The sequence below is a fragment of the Lissotriton vulgaris genome, chromosome 3_1, assembly GCF_964263255.1.
Source record: "Lissotriton vulgaris chromosome 3_1, aLisVul1.2, whole genome shotgun sequence".
In the NCBI taxonomy this organism is placed as follows: Eukaryota; Metazoa; Chordata; class Amphibia; order Caudata; family Salamandridae; genus Lissotriton; species Lissotriton vulgaris.
This window is the reverse complement of record NC_141689.1, coordinates 1,881,431,521-1,881,451,540: the sequence shown is the minus strand read 5'-3', so window position 1 is coordinate 1,881,451,540 and position 20,020 is coordinate 1,881,431,521. Positions and strand designations below refer to the sequence as shown.

Here is a 20,020-nt window from a genome sequence, read left to right as displayed (position 1 = left end):
AATGACATTATTACCAGGTGTCTCATAATTGACCACTTAATGCATGTTTTAATATTTTGTGATTATTTTGAGGGTGTTATGAGATGCATAGAAAGTGCATACTGAGGATTGACTCGTTTGTTTTGGAGGCTTAAGTTTAAGAACATGTAACTGTCTTTGACATGTATAGGATGGACATATAACCATAGCATAAATATTTTGCTGTACTTGATTTAAATGTAACATGTTGGTAAGCAGTAGATCAATACTGTGTTGGCGTATTTGTGAGGTGGTTCAGTTACATGTAAGGGTGAGAGTGATCATTTATGTTATTAATGGAGTGTTGCCTGAGTCATCTGGTAGGAGAGGGAGAAGCTATAGGTGCATCCCATGACAACAAATGGGTAAACTGTCTTGTTACCCCTCAATATGCTTGTTAGGACACGAGGCAAGAAACCTGGGTGTTAAATTAGGTAAGGATCTTTCCCCCCCACAAACCCCCTCCAGGTGAGGGCAGTTATAGGTATCCTGCCTTGCTCTTCTAAAAAGTTAAAAAAAAATTTTTTAGGTTAGTTCATGAATTCACTAGGTAAATCATTATATACTGTTTGATCACTTCTCGTCTGGATTATGTCAGTGTTTTATATTTAATCTTCACTGGCTTCCTGTGCATCAACCCATTTAGTTAAAATGTCTTATGATAACTTTCAGAGCAATTTCACAATAGAGGTCTTATGTATCTGAGGCAAAGAATTCAATCGTATTGTCCCGCTAGATCTCTGAGAAACTCTAATCAGTTGCTGCTTCACATTACCAGAGCACATCATGCCCATTTGGGTAGTCTGTCCTTGTTAGGTCTCGCCTGAGCCAGCGCATTTAGTAACTGGGCTTTTAAAAGTGCTACCACACACTTTTGCTGGCCTAGCGCTTGCAGTTACGCGTGCATGCAAGCGTGCAGCCGCCATCTTTCAGCGCCCGATCAGGCGTCATCTGGCTTTCCTCTCGCTTGTCCGCCCCGCCCCCACTACAGAGCGTGTCTCGCTGCGCGCTTCTTCTTTTCTTTTTTTATATCCTTTTCGCGCGTCTAGTTTTAAATGACACCCTGATCTGTAGAGGCGCGCCTCTCCCCAGCTGCGCACTGTGAAGATTTGTCAATATCTTTTCGTTGCAGATGTTGTAAACCTGAAACGGTGCGTGATTAACGCTCCCGGAGTTCGGTATTATTCCACTCATGTGTTTGCCGTGATTATAATGTGCTCTGGGCGTCGGTACACTCGGGCACCATTCTGAAGGACTGAATAGTATTTTCCCTCTTTTTTTGTTGATTTGGTCAATGGCGTCAGCTTGTTTACATGCTTGTTCTTTGTGCCGCCTCCTCACCAATCTCGTGTGCAGGGTACTCCCTCCAGACTCAGTTCCCTTAATTATCCCATTCCTTCCCCCAACACCTCCTGCTTGCCGCTTCCAAAGCATCGATTTTTCGCGCTTTTCTTTATTTATAAAATGTGGTACTTTAACTTTAAATTTACGGAGCTAGCACCGCACTTTGACACTCGCCTTCATTTCTACACAGCACAATTGGGTTTGCCTTTCATATCGCACTGTGAAGATTTCTCAATATCTTCCAGTTGCAGATGTTGTAAAACATGCTTGATTAACACTCCCAGAGTTTGGTATCATTCCCCTCGTGTTTTGTGTGATTATAATGTGCTCTGGGTATCAGTACACTCGGGCGCCATTCTGAAGGACTGAAAAGTGTATTTTCTCTACTTTTTGAGACTCAAGAAAGGTGAAAGGTTGGCAGATTCTGCAGCTGTAACCGTGTGTGCACACTTGCATCTGTACGGTTCTGTGCTTGCAGCTGTTGCCCTGTCTATGTTAGTGTGCACACTTGCATTGGTTGCAATGTCTGTGCACACTTTCTTCTGTCTGTGTGCACGCTTGCATTGGTCTCTGTCAAATGGCCTCTACTTTCTGGTGCTGTGGCAGAGAGTTATAATGCATGGCCAAAGTGGGTCCTGGCCTTTTAGGGGACCCCCTGATACAGCCAGCTCTGTTCTGTAGAAAGTATTTCCCTGATAACCTTGAATAATTCTTAAACAGATGATTTAAACACCATTTTCCTTTAAATTTAATTTAGATGTGAGCGACGTGTGTGTTTATAACAGGCATTTTGCAGGATAATGTTTGTTTTACAATACTAACCAACATCTATACAACAAGCATTGGCATAGCCAATAGGACTCGCTTTTGGAACCTTATAAGTGTTTACCCATGCAACAGTTGATGTTGTTGCACCAAGGATATTGTGCTGCATAACTAAATACTTATAAGGTCTCAAAAGCGAGACCTATTGGCTATGCCAATGATTGTTCTATTTGGCCCCCAAACTGTGGAATGCACTTTCATATAATATCCAAGCCTCCTCTAAAGAACAGAAATTAAAAAATCAACTGAAAACTTGATTATTCCATTCCCAGTAGCTATTAAATACACTTACCTCCTTCTAGTATTTGCTAGCGCTGGGATGCCTGTTTGACAGCTGTGCACTTTCTAAATTGTTTAGTCATTCATAAACTCATTTACTCATTCAAAGTAAAATGTGAGCAATAATTCTGGTGTACTGCTTAGAAGATTCAATGTGCTATATGATCTATCAAGATCAACAAGATTTATTATGAGACCGTAAATTAGAGCAGAATATCACATCATTGAATACCTGCATAGATAGATCTCATGTCACACCTTTATTGGCTCTTCTGATTGAATGAGAAACAAAGTTTTACCAAATGAAATTGGACTTCCTGTTGCATGTTCTAATAAGAGTTTCCCTCCCCTAAAGTTTCATTAACATAGTGAAGACTTTTTAACGAAAGAGTGTTATAAATGGTCGTCTAAGCGATTACCTTTATGTGCACAGAGGAACACGTCACGGTTGTCCAATGTCATTTTTACTTTTTGTAGTGAATATTGAGACATTAGTTCACCGTTCTATCTGGGAGATATTTCAATGAAAGTTCAGCTGTATGCCAATGATCTATTGATTTTTAACAAATAATGGTGGTTAGAACTTTCACCCTTTGGTGTGGTCTTCCTCCAAACATTTTTGCCTTACTCCTCCATCTTTTTCTGATCTTATTTTGTTGGCCTTAGGAATCTGTGCACTTTACCACTGCTAACCAAGGATAAAGTGCTTTAAACATGGTAGAATTTCCTCAAACCCAACTGGAAAATTGTATTTGCTTGTAATACCCTAGTAAAGTGGTACTGTATGTACCCAGGGCCTGTACATGAAATGCTACTAGTGGGACTGCAGAATTGATTGTTCGGCCTACATAAGAAGCCTTTAAATATGTTCCAGGCCTGCCATTGCAGGATGTGTGTGCAGTTTTTAAACTGTCATTTTGACCTTGCAAAATAAACCTCTTACCAGGCCCAAATCGTCCTTCTTACTACATATAAGTCACCCCTAGGGTAGGCCCTGAACTGCCCATAGGGCAGGGTACAGCATGTTTAAAACGTTTGACATTTAGTTTTACATTTTACATGTCCTGGTAGTGAAAGACTTCCAAATTCATTTTTCACTACTGTAAGGTCTACCTCTCCCATAGGATAACATTGGGCTACCCCATTACATTTAATACTTGATAACCTTCAATTGGGAGCAGGAGGACAGTTCGAGTTTGGTGTCTAAAGAATTGTAATTAAAAGCCCTCTTGAATGGTAAAGTCAGATTTTTATCAAATTTCTGAAAATGCCACTTTTAGAAAGTTGGCATTTTGTTTGTCCTATCAATTTGGTGCCTGCAGTCTGATCCTGGGTCCCATGGTTAGATGTAGGTGGCAGTTGGTTTTTGATTATTACTCCCAGACAGTGAGACAAATGAAGAGGTGCCAATCTGAGTTAACAAGGTAGAGGAGCTGTCACCTCAACACTTTCACATCATAAAGGTTATTCCTGAGCACTCTCACAAAGGGTTTAAAACTAGTCTAGGACAAGCTAGGACCAAGACAGAAAGAAAGGGAATGTCTGACACCTCAGGGGCTAGAAAGCTCTCCTCCACTTTAAAGTGGGCATCAGGCATAAATATTGGACCTCAGTCCCCAACTTTCAGTCCGCTTCTAGACCGGAGGACTCTGACAGGAAGAAAGACATCTGTTCTGTTGAAAGGACTGCCACTCTGCTGGATTACTTCCCTGAAGGACTGTTGTTCCACTGTGCTGAGCTGCTGCCCTGCTGGCCCCTTGGCTGGGTAAGAAGGACCAGACCTGTATCTTGAAAACCCAGGACCCCAGAGTGACTCCACGGGCTAGTTTGCTGGCTTAAACCTCAGGAACAGACAGACTTCCAACAACCTTAAACCCAGGAGCTGGATTCTGCTATCTGTGAGTCCGGCTCTCCCAAGTGGTGCTTCCCTTCCCCCAGCCCTGGACTATTGGAAGTAGTCCTGAAGGTGCTCTGCCAGTCCAGCTGTGGATTCAGCAGAACCGACTCACCTCCTCTGCAGCGCATCTCCTGCAAACCTAACTCATCACTTCTGTGGCTCGACGCATCGCCCTTGGACCAACACATCGCCTCAGCTGCTCAGACTTCCTTAATGCTGGAATTCTGCATTGCTTACAACATCCCATAAGAACAAAAACTGTGCAACTCATCTCCATGTAAAGACATCACTTTGTCTAGCGTAGCTTTTCAGAATCACCACAACGCATATCCAAGTTAGGACATCTCCTCTTCCAGTGTAGCCTGTTAGAACTGCCATTGCTCGATGCCTCTCCACACAAGGACAAAGCCTCACCTCATCATCTCTTTGTAACGAGGATTCAATTACTGTGTGAACCAGACCTAAGTATTTCCCTGTAGCCAGCCCATGCTCCATCACAGTCAACACAAACTTGTGAATTTGTCCTGGTCCTGCACGAACAGATAAACAAGTTGCCTTTTTGTGCTTTTTGGCACAATTTTCTGAAAAATAAAAGTTTGAAATTCCAGATCTGCATTTCTACTAATTTGATTTTTGGTATTTTTGTCTTGTTTTGTTAACTTAAACCTACTGTATTTTTCTAATTCGGTGGGGGATTTCTCTTGTGTTGTGTTTTCACTTCATTGCTGTTTGAAGTGCTGCATAAGTACTTTACACATTGCCTCTAAGAAGCCTAACTATGTGCCAAGCTGCCAGAGGGTTGAGCACAGAATAATTTGGGGTTTGCTTGTGACTTCACCCTGACAAGGATTGTGGTTGCTGCTTGAGTAGGGATTCACCTCCCTCAAACGGTAACCCAATTTGTTTACAAACAGGTTTCCATTTTTGAAGATCCATGTGTGTTATGATACATCATGCATTGACCAGCTGCATTGACAATCACCACCCCATTCAGCTCTCCTCCTTCATAATTTACAGTACTATCTCTTCAGTCTCTAGGTTGTGTCTCGGGAATGAGTCCATGCCACCTGTTGCCTCAATTCCTAGACACAATCTCTCTGCCTGTGTGTGTTATCTTCTATGCATTTGGATGATCCAGCTAAGCCTAAGAAGTTCTGAATTCTTCAGACATTCAGCTTATCCTCTCAAAACACATTCTTTTGCCCATCTTTTGCTCATGCAGCACCACTTTGTATGCTCAATGGGTTCTTCTCCACCCATATCTCTATTTGTCGATGGATTCTGCAGTTGATATACCCAGCAGAATTTGTGGTGTCATTGCTGACACTTCTAGCTGTTGACATTTGTCTGACTCCTCCTCAGGTTGTTTGTAAACAGAGGCCTCATGCATACACTGAACAGACATGGTTAAAGGGTGAGTCTTGTAGAATGCCACAATGTAAGATCACAGTATTGGGAGTGAATGTTTCCATCTGTACTATGGTCCTAATATTTTCTAAAAATGATTGGAAGTACATCAACAAGGTCCTGCTTATGTCAGCCACTGAGCCTAATCAGTCAAAAATGATGGCTTTTTTGACAGTGTTGAACACTGCCAACAAACCCAGCAGAATTAGTATTCTGTCTGATCAGTGCCAGAATATCGGAAACACAAATATCGTGTGGACAGAATATTGTGTCAAAGATATCGAGGACAAGAATATTAAGAAGGTAAGTGGAAATAGCATTATACAGCGTAATGGTACGTATATCTGGAGTTACATATATATATTAAAACTTCACTTACCCATAGAAAATGAACTAAGTGATATTCTTGTCCTCAATATTTTTGACACAATATTCTGTCCCAAGAAATTTGTGTTTCCAATATTTTGTGCAAATACCATTCTGTCACTGTCATTGTAAGTAGATATTGTTTTATAATACCCAATGACACTGTCTCTTATAAAACTGTTAGAAATTGAATTTTTGGTTGGCTGAGGTATAAACCCAGGCCAGGCAGGAACCACTATTCTTGTCAGGGTCAGCTTTGTACACAAAAAAGATAGCTTGTGCTCATCCTTTGGTAGGTTGGCACAGAGATGTCAGGCTTATCTACAGAGGCAATGTTTAAAGTAACGGTTGTCCACTCTCTCATTGGCTGGAAAATGGAGGGAAGGCCTAGAGGGATTTGCAGTATGGTAGCTGGGTGGTACGTACTGTATTTTCATATTTGTTATAAGATGCTAAAGAGGGAGGTTAGAGAGAGTGGCGGGTCATCATTTTGTAAAGTATTATAAAAACATCACAGCCGGAGAAAGGTGGTGGAGGATGGTAAGGTTATTTTCCTGCTACCGTAGGATTGCAAATGACATCGTAGATCACTCGACTTTCAATCTGATTGTCTATGATTTGACATGGAACTGGTAGATGGGTAACAATCCTGTTATTGATATCCACATTCATATGTGTTCTATGTACTTTGATTTGGTGTAAGTCCCATGCAAATAGTTTTTTACATTAATCACAGTAAAAACATTGATTTCAAGGATATTCTCATACATTTATCAAATTGTCAAAGAGCAGGAGCCATATACTAGTTGATCCAGAGGACAATTACCAAAAAAAGTGTTAATGTTGCCATCACCTGGATGGGCAATGGGCACCCAATATAGTGTATTTGCATAAAGATATATTGGAGTGGTCTCTGGTGGAGGCGACCCATATGAAAATCTACAGATGGGACGATAAGGCGACTGATGACTTGTCGGACTGGAGAGACTTGGGTGACACACTCCGAGATCTGGACTCGGATGTCACTCCAGTGGATAGTGACAGCACTGACAATAGCGGGCGTAGATACACCAGCAGGAGGTCCCGTCTCAGTTGAGTCAAAGGGGAGGTACTAATGTTTCTCTAGTGTGAGTCTGGCAGTTTCCTGTGGGGTATTGTGTGCCCAGTGTAAACGAAAATGTATACTGGAATGCTATAATTGAACTATGTGTACCTCATCTTCCACCATATGCACCATTGCTTGCTGATTTTTTTTCTGTACTGTTCTACAAAGTTGAAAAACATTTAAGGTTTGAAAAAAAAGGAAAAACACCTTTTCATATGAAAATTGTACCAAAAGAGGCTATAAATCCAAAGAGTTAGAATAATCTTTTAGATGTGATTGGCTTCCAAGATCCTGGAGAGAGTAAATCGACATAGTTGAGCTACATTTTCATATTGAGGTTCACAGTTCAATTTAGTCTAATTATTTCAGACATATTATTCATCACTGGATAACTTTTTCCGAAAGACACGCATAGGAGTTGTCCTGCTTAGCTTGGAGAGGCAAAGATGTGAACTTAAACCAAATTAGAATTGAAACATTGCATGAGGGAATGCCTTCTGCAGGTATCTGTATTCTCATTATCTATCTTAGATAAGAGGTTCAACCAAAATATTGTTGCTGTCCTGCTTTACATTCACAACAGTTGAAATTCTTTTCATGCAGTGCTGACAATGGTTTGGTTCCCTCTCTATAACTGGAACTCTTTCTTTTTCAGCACCACACAGAACCTGCACGGCCTTCTGAGCTACCCCCTTCAGCATGGCCAATAGATCGGCTGAATGAGGCAGTTGCTGGTTTTGGTACGGTGGAGGAGCTTATAAGGTACCTTGAACCAGATAGGTGGCAGCTGGACATTGAAGAATTGTATAGACCAGCATGGCAACCAGTCGGGAAGGCCTTTATCCAAGGAAGAAAGTCCAGAGGTACTCCACTTTTTTGAACTGTGACCATGTGTATCTAAAAATCTATGGTTTTACAAAAGGTAATACATGTTAGTTACATTCACTTTTGAATCTTCTGATTTTGTTAGCAAAAGAAAATATAAGGTTTGTTTTCACAATTCTTTTCATTCAATATTCCATTTTGACATTTTCCAACTGCATCAAAATATCCTGTCTGATTGGAAATTGATTAAATGCTTTAACAATGTTTTTTGGCTAGGAATTTCTCTAATTTCCAATGAACCCTGATAGCCATTTGCCAAATATTGGTTTCCCACACAGTGGATTCTCTTTCAATGTGCTTAGCAGTTATCTATTATTTTTCTGAATTAGGTTGAGCCACATGTTTGGGTACAATTGTTCTCAATGTTCTCTGTATTTCAGCATACTATTGCCAGGTCTCTTATCTTTGAAAACCTTTGGTCTCATAGAAGGTGTTTAAAGGGCATTGGCTAATGCTTCTCTTTGTAATATATTATCAAGCACTCATAACAATGGCCCTGGATGAAGGACTGTTAATCTGGTCATTTTGTACTCCTCAAATTACCCATACTGGGAGTCCTGCTTAATTCCTTGGGTGTGGATTTACTGGTGACATAGGTTATTCTGAGTCCGATGCCTCTTGTAATTTCTCCTTCAACCCCAACGATCTCCTTGCAGATTCTGGCTGCTTTCCATGTGGAAACATTAGAAGTGGGCAGTAATTCTATGAAATGCATAGTATCAGATGGGCTCAGTAGCAGGAATACAGCCCTATTTGGAATGTGCAGCCTCATATAATGCAGGCCCTATTGATGCTCTTGATCCCTGAGATTGTGTTCCACAAATGTGAATAGCTTAAAGATTCTCCCACATTACCTTCTCTGGTTCCTAATGCAGACAGGCTGTGCCAACATCAAGTTGGGGGTTTTTGGCTGCTAAAATGTGCAAATCAAAGAAATATCTTTCATTTAAAAATGTGTCTGAATATGACAATCATTTCTACTTGTGTTTTTAAAAATAGAGTTGATTCTGGTTTTGGTCTTACATAGCTATGAAGTCCTTAATAGTATCATTATTTTAAATCTTGGACCATATCTCAAAGTAACTGTACTATGTTGACAATTTCACAGTAAGTGCCATCATGCCCCCATCATTTTAATTTATAATAATATTTCAAGTCTTGAAGAATTTGAATTAAATAATAAGATATAATCTCAATTTGCTGTAAGGTCTCAGAGGTCTGAAGTGCTTTGTATTTTCCTTTGAATTCATGACATTTAGGGACAGATGTAGGTAGCCCAATACCGGTCGGAAACGGCCGAAAATACCGATTTTCGGCCGTTTCTGACCGGTATTGGGCTATGTAGATGTAGGGGCTTAAAATACATACAGATTCGGTAATTTCACAGAATCTGTAATTTTACAGAATCTGTAAAATTACAGAATGTATCAGTAAATGTACCGATTCTGTAAATTTTACCGATTCGGTAATTTTACCGTTCTGTAAAATTACCGAATCTGTATTTTCAAATGTAGGTAGCACTTTTAACATAGCTGCAGGCCTTTCAGGATTCGGTATTTACCATGTAATACAATTACATGGTAAATAACGAATCCCTGTATACATGCACATCTGTGCATGTACACAGGGTGCCATGTATGTGTGCCATGTATGTGTGTCACATGGCACACAAGCCTGAAACAGGGGTGCAACAGGGTGTCAAAGTGACACCCTGTTCCCCCTGTCAATTGGGTAATTTTTCGGTATTTGCTATTGATTCCAATGGGCTTCAAAGCCCATAGGAATCAATGGCAAATACCGATTCGGTAATTACCGAATCGGTAAATACCGAATCGGTAAAAATTACCGAATTTTTACCTACATCAGATTTACCGATTCATAAATACCGAATCGGTAAAATTCGGTATTTATGAATCGGTAAATCTGATTTACCTACATCTAGCCCATGGTATTTTGTCAGAATCTCCCTGAAATTCGCATTGCCCTTCAATATTATGGCATGGGATCATATGATGAAGGAACTCATCTGGGCATCAGAGAGTATGTGTTTTCATCCATCACTGGGTCCGATATGGTCATGGTCTCACCCACTTACAGGAAGGTAAGCCTGTAGCACTTGGTGAACCATATGTCTGCTTGGAAATGGTACCTCAAGTTGGATGGTTGCTTTGGGTACCAACACGGAGATCTCTGTAGAATTTGAGATGCCCAACATTGGCTCTGTCTTGCTGTACTTAAGGGGACAAACCTGGATATCCCCTTCATCACTTACACCACCCTATTCTCAATTGGGATCATTATACAATTTCATTAGCTTTTCTCTGCTGTTCTCGTGGAGCCTTTAGTTTGTTTGCACTACATGTGTTCAATTTCCTTGAAGACCCAACTGGAGAACAATTTGCAACTAATCCCTTGCTGAGACGCTCACAGTTGTCTAGTTATCTGGTCTTACTGCTCAGTCAAATGGCACCTAGCATAAAGGGCCAAGTAGCAATGTGTAAAATTAGATTTCTCTTTGTAAGGCTGTACTGGATGACTTTTCCTGCAACAATATCTTTCTATTGTTAAAGAAACTTCACGCAAATTTGATTTTTCAAGGCAGGATTCTTATCCCACAGGACCTGCTTATCGTCATATAGGTAAAGGTTCAGTCAAGTTAACTTTGTATTTCAGGTATTATTGTAAGAATTCCCAGCTAACCAAGCTCTTGGGCCTGGTCTGCTGGTTTGCTCTAGATGGTATCTCTTTTTTGGCTACACACATTTCTAGTACTCATGTTCTCATACTCATTTGCAGTAGTTTCATTGGATATACATTTTGTAGCAATATACTTATATTGTTTTGTGGTGTTTCAGTTTATGCTCTTGACTGTTTGTGTTTGAATGAGGGAGCCGCATGTGTGCAGAAAAAGTAGTTATGCATTCTTTTTTACATATGGTATTCATCTAGATCTCATTTAGATAGGCCTGCTACCATTGAGAATATTAATGCCATTTAGACCCTGGGGGATAGCTCACCAGGCCACCAGACTGGCAAATTCCAGTGTACCCACCATTCTGATATAGTACCATGCGCCCAACTGACAGATCCCAGCCTGCTTGGTCGGGATTTCTGGACTGTGAAGGTAGCTGCCTCAACAGCAGCTCTCTTCGCAGCACTGAATATTTGCTGAATCGGTGCCATGTGTAAAGTGCCCACTTGGCATATTTTTTTTGTAATAGCAAAATAATTTTCCAACTAGTGAGTTTCCTTTCTCAATACAAAAAAATGGCCTAAATGTACAGATAGTTTTGTTCCTACTGACAGGAGCAATTTCACATTTTCCCTGCCCATGTCCATAATGACCTGCATGGTAGACATGGACATAGAACATATATTTTGGGTGTTCTACCCCAAGAAGGGCAGGGTGACCATTAGTGTGACAAGGCAGCCTTTTGGAGAATGAGTCGCCAGGCCAGAGGTTTACAGTGTCAGAGCAGGAGACTCTACCAGTAAAAGCCTAGAGCTTCCCCAACTCAGAATTTTAGTGGCGGAACAGCAGGTCTTTCAGCTCCACTAAATTCTAAATCAGGCCTAACATCTGACTTGCACATTTGGTCTGGTGTACAAACCTTTGGTAAAATGGCTCTGCTGATGTTGCATTTCTCTGATGTGTTAATAGATCCTGTATATTCGATCAAAGGTTGCTGTAAATTCCAAAGCTCTAGTTCTCCATTGTTATTACATCAATTATATTAGAAATGGTAATCCTGGTTGGCTGAGGTATGCACCCAGAGCTGGCAGAAACCCCCACTGTAATCAGTGTAAATGAGATACTCACTAATAGATTACTTGTGCTCACCCTCTGGTAGCTTGGCACTTAGCAGTCAGGCTTATATAAATAGGCAATGTGTAAAGTATTTATGCAACACCTTTACACAGTAACACAATGAATACACCACTAAAATACTCCACGGAGGTTTGAAAAATAGAGAATATTTATCTGAGCCAAATAAGATCAAAACAACAAATATTCAATCAGTAGAAGTCGAGATATGAATATAAAGATTAAATGCAAAAATAGTGCTTAGAAGTTACCAACAATCAAAAGGATACTTGAGGTCTTGAGGGACCAGTGCAAATCCAAAGTTCACTCTCACCATGATGGAGGGCAGGCCGGCTACAGGACCAACACAGGGCCGCTGAGAAATTACCTTGGATGGAGCAAAGTGCTGATACTGAAGGCTCAATGCGTTGATAATTTCCACGCAGTCGGGTCGAGGCGTTGTCGTTGAGCTTCACTGAAGTGAAGGTAATGCACCATTGTCGAGCCGCATAGTGTAGTCATTGGGCCATGCAGGCTGTAGAACCACTGAAGTCAAACAGCCTCTGCATCAGCAACGAAGGGCAATGCACTGTTTCTGATCGGCGCAGTGGTGATGATTTGAGGGTAATTTGATGATTTGAGGCTGCAGAACCAACTTCTGAGGCCCAGAACTTAGACAGGGCACCTCAGGCAAGGGTAGGACTCACAGAAGGCAGAGTCCAGCAGCTCTAGAAGATTTGCAGGAAGTCTTTTGTGTCCCTGGGACATCAGAAAACAAAAGGCAAGCCAGCAAGCCCTTAGAGATCACTTGGAGGGACGGCAGAGTCCAGCTCTCCTTCAGTAAAGTCAGGGAGCAGAAGGCAGCATGGCAACAAGCAGAAAGGCTATGCTTCCAGAAAAGCAGTCCAGTTGAGTCCTTTAAGCAGCACAGCAGTCCTTCTGACGGAGGTACAGTTCAGGATCAAGAAGTATCTGATTTTAGGGGGTCAGAGGCCCAGTGCCTTTGATGTGGGGGGTGACTTCAATGCAGTGCTAAGAAGTGCACAAGAATTCCTTTAAACCCAGTCCTGTCTGCCAGGCTATCTGTGGGGGGTAATTCAGTGCATTATGTTGGAACAGGACACAACCTATTGAAATGTCAGTCCTTCCCATTCCTCCCTGCCCAGGAAGATCGATCAGAATGCAGATGAGTGCTCAGTATGAAGATGAGCCTCACCTTCCTGTGCTTGTGGCTGTCTAGAGGAAAGGCACAAAGTGAAGCTGGCACCCAATCCATACATTTATTGGAGAAGGCTGTCAGGCACAGAGCAGTGAGTGCAGATAAATGTCCACTTTCTAAAAGTGGAATTTCTAGAACAGTAATGGTAAATCTGACTTCATACGTAATGAGGTTTTATCATTACTGTTAAAAAATATGAAACATGAGAAAGCCACTCCACCCTGATCAGGAATTACCGCTTAAAAGTATATTAAGGAATTCCCAATGCTGGCCTATGAGAGGGGTTGGCCTCACAGTAGTGAAAAATAACATTTGCTGTTTGTCACTACCAGGACATGTAAAACTCAAAAGTACTTGTTCTGCCTTTTATGTATAGCGTAGCCAGCACTTAGGGCCTACCTTAGTGGTGACTTGTATGTAATGAAAGGGATGTTAAAGGCTTGGCAGGTAATTTTAAATGCCAAGTCAAAGTGGCAGTACACTGCATAAAGAGGAACTGCAGTGGCAGGCCTGGGACAGGTTTGAAGGCTACTTCTGTGGATGAAACAATCAGTGCTGCAGCCAAGGAGTAGACTTTGAAGTACATGCCCTGGGTATATGGTATACCACTTTGCAAGGGACTTACTAGTAAATCCAATATGGCAATCAGGATACACTAATGTCTTCATGTTCATAAGAGAGGCACATGCACTTTAGCACTGGTAAAGTGAACAGAGTCCTAAAGCCAATCATAAAAGGAGTTCAGCAAAAAAAGAGGAGGAGGAAGGCAAAACGTTTGGGGTGACTCTTCAGAGAGGAGCATTTTCCAACAAATGTCACATAAAAACTCACTAAAAGTAATCCTCTTCCCGTAAACAGAGCCAGCAGTTATGAGCAAACCAAGACGATTACACGCCTATGTTGAAATGTTTATGTACTGCAGAAATTAGATCTCCAATCCATTACTGTACCACATTAACATTATTGCATGCAAGAAGCATCAGCATATCTTGTGCACCAACGACCTCTTTGAAGTTTCTATTTTGAGCTGAAGTCTGACTGGTTTTATCTGCAATTCGTCCCAGAGTCACGCTTGAGCCAATAAATCATAGTTGTCAGCTTTTCCTGTCGAGGGCGTAAAAAGGTATGAAAATAAAAATAGAAAATGTGTGTGCCAAAATATGATTGCTTTGTAAATGTTTAATTAGAACTGGTGGACTTTAGCTTAAAACAACAATTTTAAGGAAGTTTTCGTTGCATAATTAGGCAACTGCTTATTAGCATTGACACATCCTGCACATCATTGAACTGGGGAAAGATAAAGGGTGCAAAGATTAAAGTGGGCTCAAACTTTCGCAGACGTTTGCTCTCTCACACACATGCAAAGGAAAGCAGGTTGCAGCAGCAAGAGAAACAGTATTTGAGTCAATTGCTCACTGGGGGATGGGTGGTCAATGTAGTGTGCTCCAGTCCTGGTCTCCTTTGGATCTCTACCACAGCTGCTGAATGCTGCAGTAATGTGCTGGTAGGCAAAAAAGAAAAAAACAGGCCACCCCTTGCTACATACATTAATACGTCAAATTATCTGTATTTGTAAAATAACTATTGGTTGAGCCAATGAATGAACCTATATCTTTTCTTAAAATGTTTAAATCTGACTTTGTATGTGTTTGTATCTCTGTATATAAACACATTCACAGCCACTCCTGTGCTCTCGCACGCATGCTTCATAATTGCTTATTGTGGCCTCACCAGTTTTATCTGTGGACCATTGTGTGCCACCCCCTTAAAAAACTCCATCTAGAGGCGCCCCTGCAATCACTGCCTCATGTATACCATCAGAGAAAATCACAAAGTCCTAAAAAAGTCAGGAAATGGCTAATGAAATTGTAGTTGGTACATGGCGGCACCTTTCAGAATGTATTGCAAAAATTAACAGCCTGATTCATCAAGCTGAATTGCGCTCGCAAAGGGCCAGATTCTGAGAATCTGGCCCTTTGCGAGTGCGATTTTTGCATTTGGGATTCATCATCCCAAATGCAAAAATTGGTAATAGCGATTTCGCTATTTTGCGAGGAATTACATTTAAGGAATCTCTATTTGAGATTCCTTAAATGCAATTCATCATCCATTTTTAAATAGCGATTTCGCAATTTCGGCCTGCTATTTACCGCGAGGTCAAACCTCGTGGTAAATAGCAAAAACTTGGAAAAATGCTTTTAAAAGCATTTTTCTAAGTTGCATGTTGCACACACACATGTCCTTTGGACATGTGTGTGCGCAACACCTGTTTAAATTTGCATTCAAGGGGTGCTACAGGGTGTCCTTTGGACACCCCTGGCAGCCTTTAAATCGCTATCTTATTTGCGATTAGCAAATTGCTTTTCGCAAATAAGGAATACTCCCCATTCATTCCTATGGGCCTTTTGGCCCATAGGAATGAATGGGGAGTTATTCCTTATTTGCGATTAGCAATTTGCTAATCGCAAATAAGGAATATGTAGGAATCGCATTTTTTTTTGCGATTCCGACATGAATCCCGTTTTGCGAGCCTGTAATAGCGATTCCTTATGAATCGCTATTATAGACTCGCAAAACGGGTCTTTGATGCATCAGGCTGTAAATGTTTTGCTAGCCACGTTGTCAGAAAGTGAAGGACTCATCTGCACTTCATTTGCTGCGTAATTGCACTGAACATGCCCGATGCACCCACTCCATACCTTAACTCAGTACTTCTATTTCAGAGTACTCATTTTGAGTTGGCTTGGATTTTGCCTTAATATACAGTTACATTCCTTTCACATGCTTCCTATATTGTTTTTCACTTTTCAACTTCAAGTACTGTGCCTGATATGTTTTTCCTCTGTCCTGAAGCAACCAGAGTTGTTTGATCCAGCACACTATTTTTAGATTTTTATATGCACTCATCGACGGGCTTTGGGTAACATGTCAACAAATAGGAACAACTCGTTTGTGTCAGTTATCCCATGAAAAGAAACAATGCAGTTCGACATTGATATAGACGTTGTGCTGTGCTGAATAAACATATGACAGCGTTAGCACATTTATCTTAGCAGGACCACCCTCACGCTGCATTACCAGGGTGCAACGTGATAGCTAAGAGTTGAAAATGTGTCCCAGTGCAATGATGAAATACCATTTGCTGTCGGAAAAGCTAAATATTAAGTTGAAGTGAATTTTCTTGAACCAGACTTAACTGAAGTTATGTCTTTTTTACATATGTCTCTCGTTTCGTGGTGTGAACTTAATTGAACTGGACACAAGAGATTTTAATTTCAGAGACGTGATGCATGTTCAATGTGTAATGTGAATCTGCACTTTTCATGCAGCTACAAAATTTGAAGTACTTATTACAGAGGAATATTAGCATCAACATGCGACTCGGTATAAAAGCATTCCGCAATATGCATGAAACATATTGATTGCAATTCACCTCTGGCAAATATGTGATCAGAGGGATTCAGAATTCATTTTAAAGAACTAAGAAGCTCTGTTTTATGTTCTGCTATTTTTTTTTACTAAAAAGTATTTTAATTTCTTGTTTTTTTTAACTTGAGATCGATCTTTGCCATTACAACTTTAGAGTACATTTGAAGGCATAGGTCAAAAACGCATGATTTAAATAATTATTGCTCCTTTATAGTGTTTTAATGCTGTTTTTTTACCACCCATCATTGTCAAAATCATGGTGTTCGTTTCCTGATATCGACAGTAGCATCACCTATCTCAGTGCTATTAAGACCACAATTTTCTTCTTCCTTCAGTTAGCTTCAAGTCTTCCAAGCCCCTTCAACCCCCTCCTCTCATTGAAAGTTCCCCACGGCCGACATATTCATAAAGCAACAAAAGGTATCTTCACTATGGTACCACCAGCAGGGGGCAGCAAAGAGTAAATTTTTGTAGCTGGCATCTGCAAATAGCCATTTAGCTTGTGCGGGAGACAGTGTACCACAGAAAAAATGAATTTTTAGCTGTGATGCTGATAATCATTACTCCATTCACACATTCGGAATAACATTATATTGCAGAAGAGCACTTCAGCACCCCAGATTTCCTTTCAAATAATCATCAGTAGCCATTTGAGTGTGTGCAGCAGACTGTGCATTTTTTGATCCTGCAATAGCTTTCCCTAGTGCATGCCCTCTCGCTTGCAAGACTCTTGTATTCAATAATCGACTTGAAACCCGCCCACATCTTACCATTCTTTGGCATCGGTGTCGCTCTTCTTTGCTTGCCTTTTTATTGGGCAGCGCTTTCTAGATGTCACTTCTTTTGCTTGTCCTGGCAATTTAACAAAGTACAGATGAATTAGCTATTGATTAGTGAGTAGCTTGCCATCTGCTGCTTGCACAGGAATTCAGGTGCTATTTCAGAGGTATTTCCGCGTCATAGCCCTTTTTAAAACTTATTTAAGGTATGCCCATCGCCTCCCTGTTTCTTCTCCCCTCCCTCTCATCCCTGTTTCTTCTCACCCCTTCCACCCGCCCATGGCGGGTGGAAGGGGTGAGAATTTTTTTATTTATTTAACTTATTACCACCCCCTCAGTCCCTATTTCTATTCATCTTAAAATTCTTTCTCACAGACTAGGCTCTGGCTCTCCATGTTTCTACCTTTCTCCCAGCGCTCTTTTGTAAGTGTATGAAGACAGGTAAAAACTACAAATAAATATGAAAAAAGGCTGGAGTAGGTTCCCAGACATCTCTCTTCTGCTTTAGTGTGACCTTGAACTCGCCTTGCCCTTCTGACTTGCGTTGGTGTCTGTCTCCTGCTGTTTTTCCTTTTAGCTGCACGTTCAACCCTCGACTCAGTAGCCACACTCTCTTTGTTTGTGCTGTTGGTTCTATCTGCCCCTGTCTCTTTTTAAACTCTCCTTTGTTCATCCTTTGTTCCTCTTAATTGCCCCTTATTGCATCTTTTGCACCTCTTTCTGCTCCGTTTTGCATCATGGTCTCTTTTGTCAGTTTTTGCCCCAGGCTTGCTCCACAATCACGTTTTCTCACCTTCCCACTCCCACTAGAATTTACCTCTCTGCCCACCTCACTCCGTACTCCTCCCATTCTCCAAGGTCCGTATTAATGGAGGCTGAAGCCTCGCTGTGCAGCTTCCCATCAAAGACAAGCCCATCGGGGCCCGTCTGCAACTGTTCCATGCCAGTTCCAGGAACCCACGGTTCAAAAGCCTACCACAGCTATATCACCAATCAACTCCACCTGCTCAACCCTGGAAACCACTGCAAAAGCTGCTGCCGAGCTGCACCTCAGTCCACAGTGCTCGCACTGCCATTTCACTTGCCTCTACACACCTGCTCCCAGCTTCCACACACACACACATCATACCTCTCACCAAGTCAGAACACAAGACCTGCATTCATACAGCACCTTACACCCACCCCGCACAACAACACTCACTCACATGCATGCTCTCGAGCACACACTCACTCAGCAAGCACTCCCCTGAGATTTGAGATCTCATTGACTCCAACCCACCGGACCTCCTCTTCCTCACCTGAAACCTCGCTCAACCCCACGTCAGCACTGAACATTGCCCCAACCATCCCTAATGGTTACAAAATCCTGCACCAGGACCAACATCATAAATCAGGAGCAGGACTTGCCATTACCTACTGGGATACCATCAAGTGTACCTCCTACACAGACTAAGAAGCCACTTTGATGGACCACATGCACTTCAAGCTTCAGACAGAAAGTAAAACCACTATCAAAGGCACCCTAACCTACCACCACCCAGGTCCTCACACCCATTTTAGCAACCTCCTCACCAACCTCACCACACTCCTCACCATGGGCACCGAAGACTTCACACTCCTAGGCGATCTCAACTTTCACCCCTAAGACCCCAAGAACTCCAACTCCACGGACCTACACAAAAGACTACAGAACATCAGGCTTGCCCATATTGTACAAGGCCCTACCCTCATCGCTGGACACATCCTGGACCCCATGTTCTCCTCCAGCAACAGGATTCAATTCATCCACATCAATTCATTCACAAAAACGGAGCACTCCATCGTCCAATTCCACATACCCGGGCCACCTACCACCTCTATGGAGTCCAGCAACACTCCAAACCACTGCTGGAAGAAAGATACAGAAACTGAATGCCTCCAATGAAACTACCCAGACTCCACCAACGACCTCACTGTCATGTCTTCCCGCCTGACCCTGTCGAGGGACAGGACAGGCGGACAGGAAATAGGAACCGGAAACAACATGAACAGGAAATGGTAGTCTGTAAGCTAGTATGCTACTAGCAGGGAATAAAGAAGCACGCATCTAATGTACCTGTGCCTCGGTGTGTTTTGCTTTAACGAGCGCTGCGACACTCACCAATGGCAAAAACCATTTCAACAACTGCATCACAACCTGCACTAATACCCTGGCATCCCTAAAAAGCACCAAACCCAAAAGATTCAATAAACAAGCTAGCTGGAACATTGCGGCACTCTGAGAATCCAAGAGAGTTTGCAAACAACTTGAAAGAAAATGCAGAATTAACTGAAGAACCACTGCTAGAAATATCTACAAGGTTGCACTTGGACACTATCACCATTAAGACCAAGAAAAAGGCACTGACCCTGAGAATCAAATCTAGCTCCAATAAGTGCAAGAAACGTTTTGTCATTGTCAAGGAATTCACCAACTCAATAGCATCTTTGAACCATAACCACCCCCATTGACTTCTAGCCATCAAGGACGCTGAAGTAATAATGAAGAATGTCCTGTCATGGGTGCCCACAGACCATTGCCCCCACCATATCTACAACCTGGGAAGAGCCACAATTAGCACTGCACTCACTTCCAAAATTAACACCTCCCTCAATGCAGCCACCATCCCAGACGCTGTAAACA

At 41.8% G+C, this 20,020-nt stretch overlaps 1 protein-coding gene across 1 annotated transcript in view; it reads left to right on the top strand.

Annotated features, from left to right (window-relative positions):
- The window catches only part of PDGFC (platelet derived growth factor C), an 819,997-nt gene that overhangs the window by 760,770 nt on the left and 39,207 nt on the right, over positions 1-20,020 (top strand). Inside the window, exon 4 of the mRNA XM_086962342.1 lies at positions 7,897-8,104. Coding sequence (XP_086818468.1) covers positions 7,897-8,104 — 208 coding nt within the window. The remainder of the gene's footprint in view (positions 1-7,896; positions 8,105-20,020) is intronic.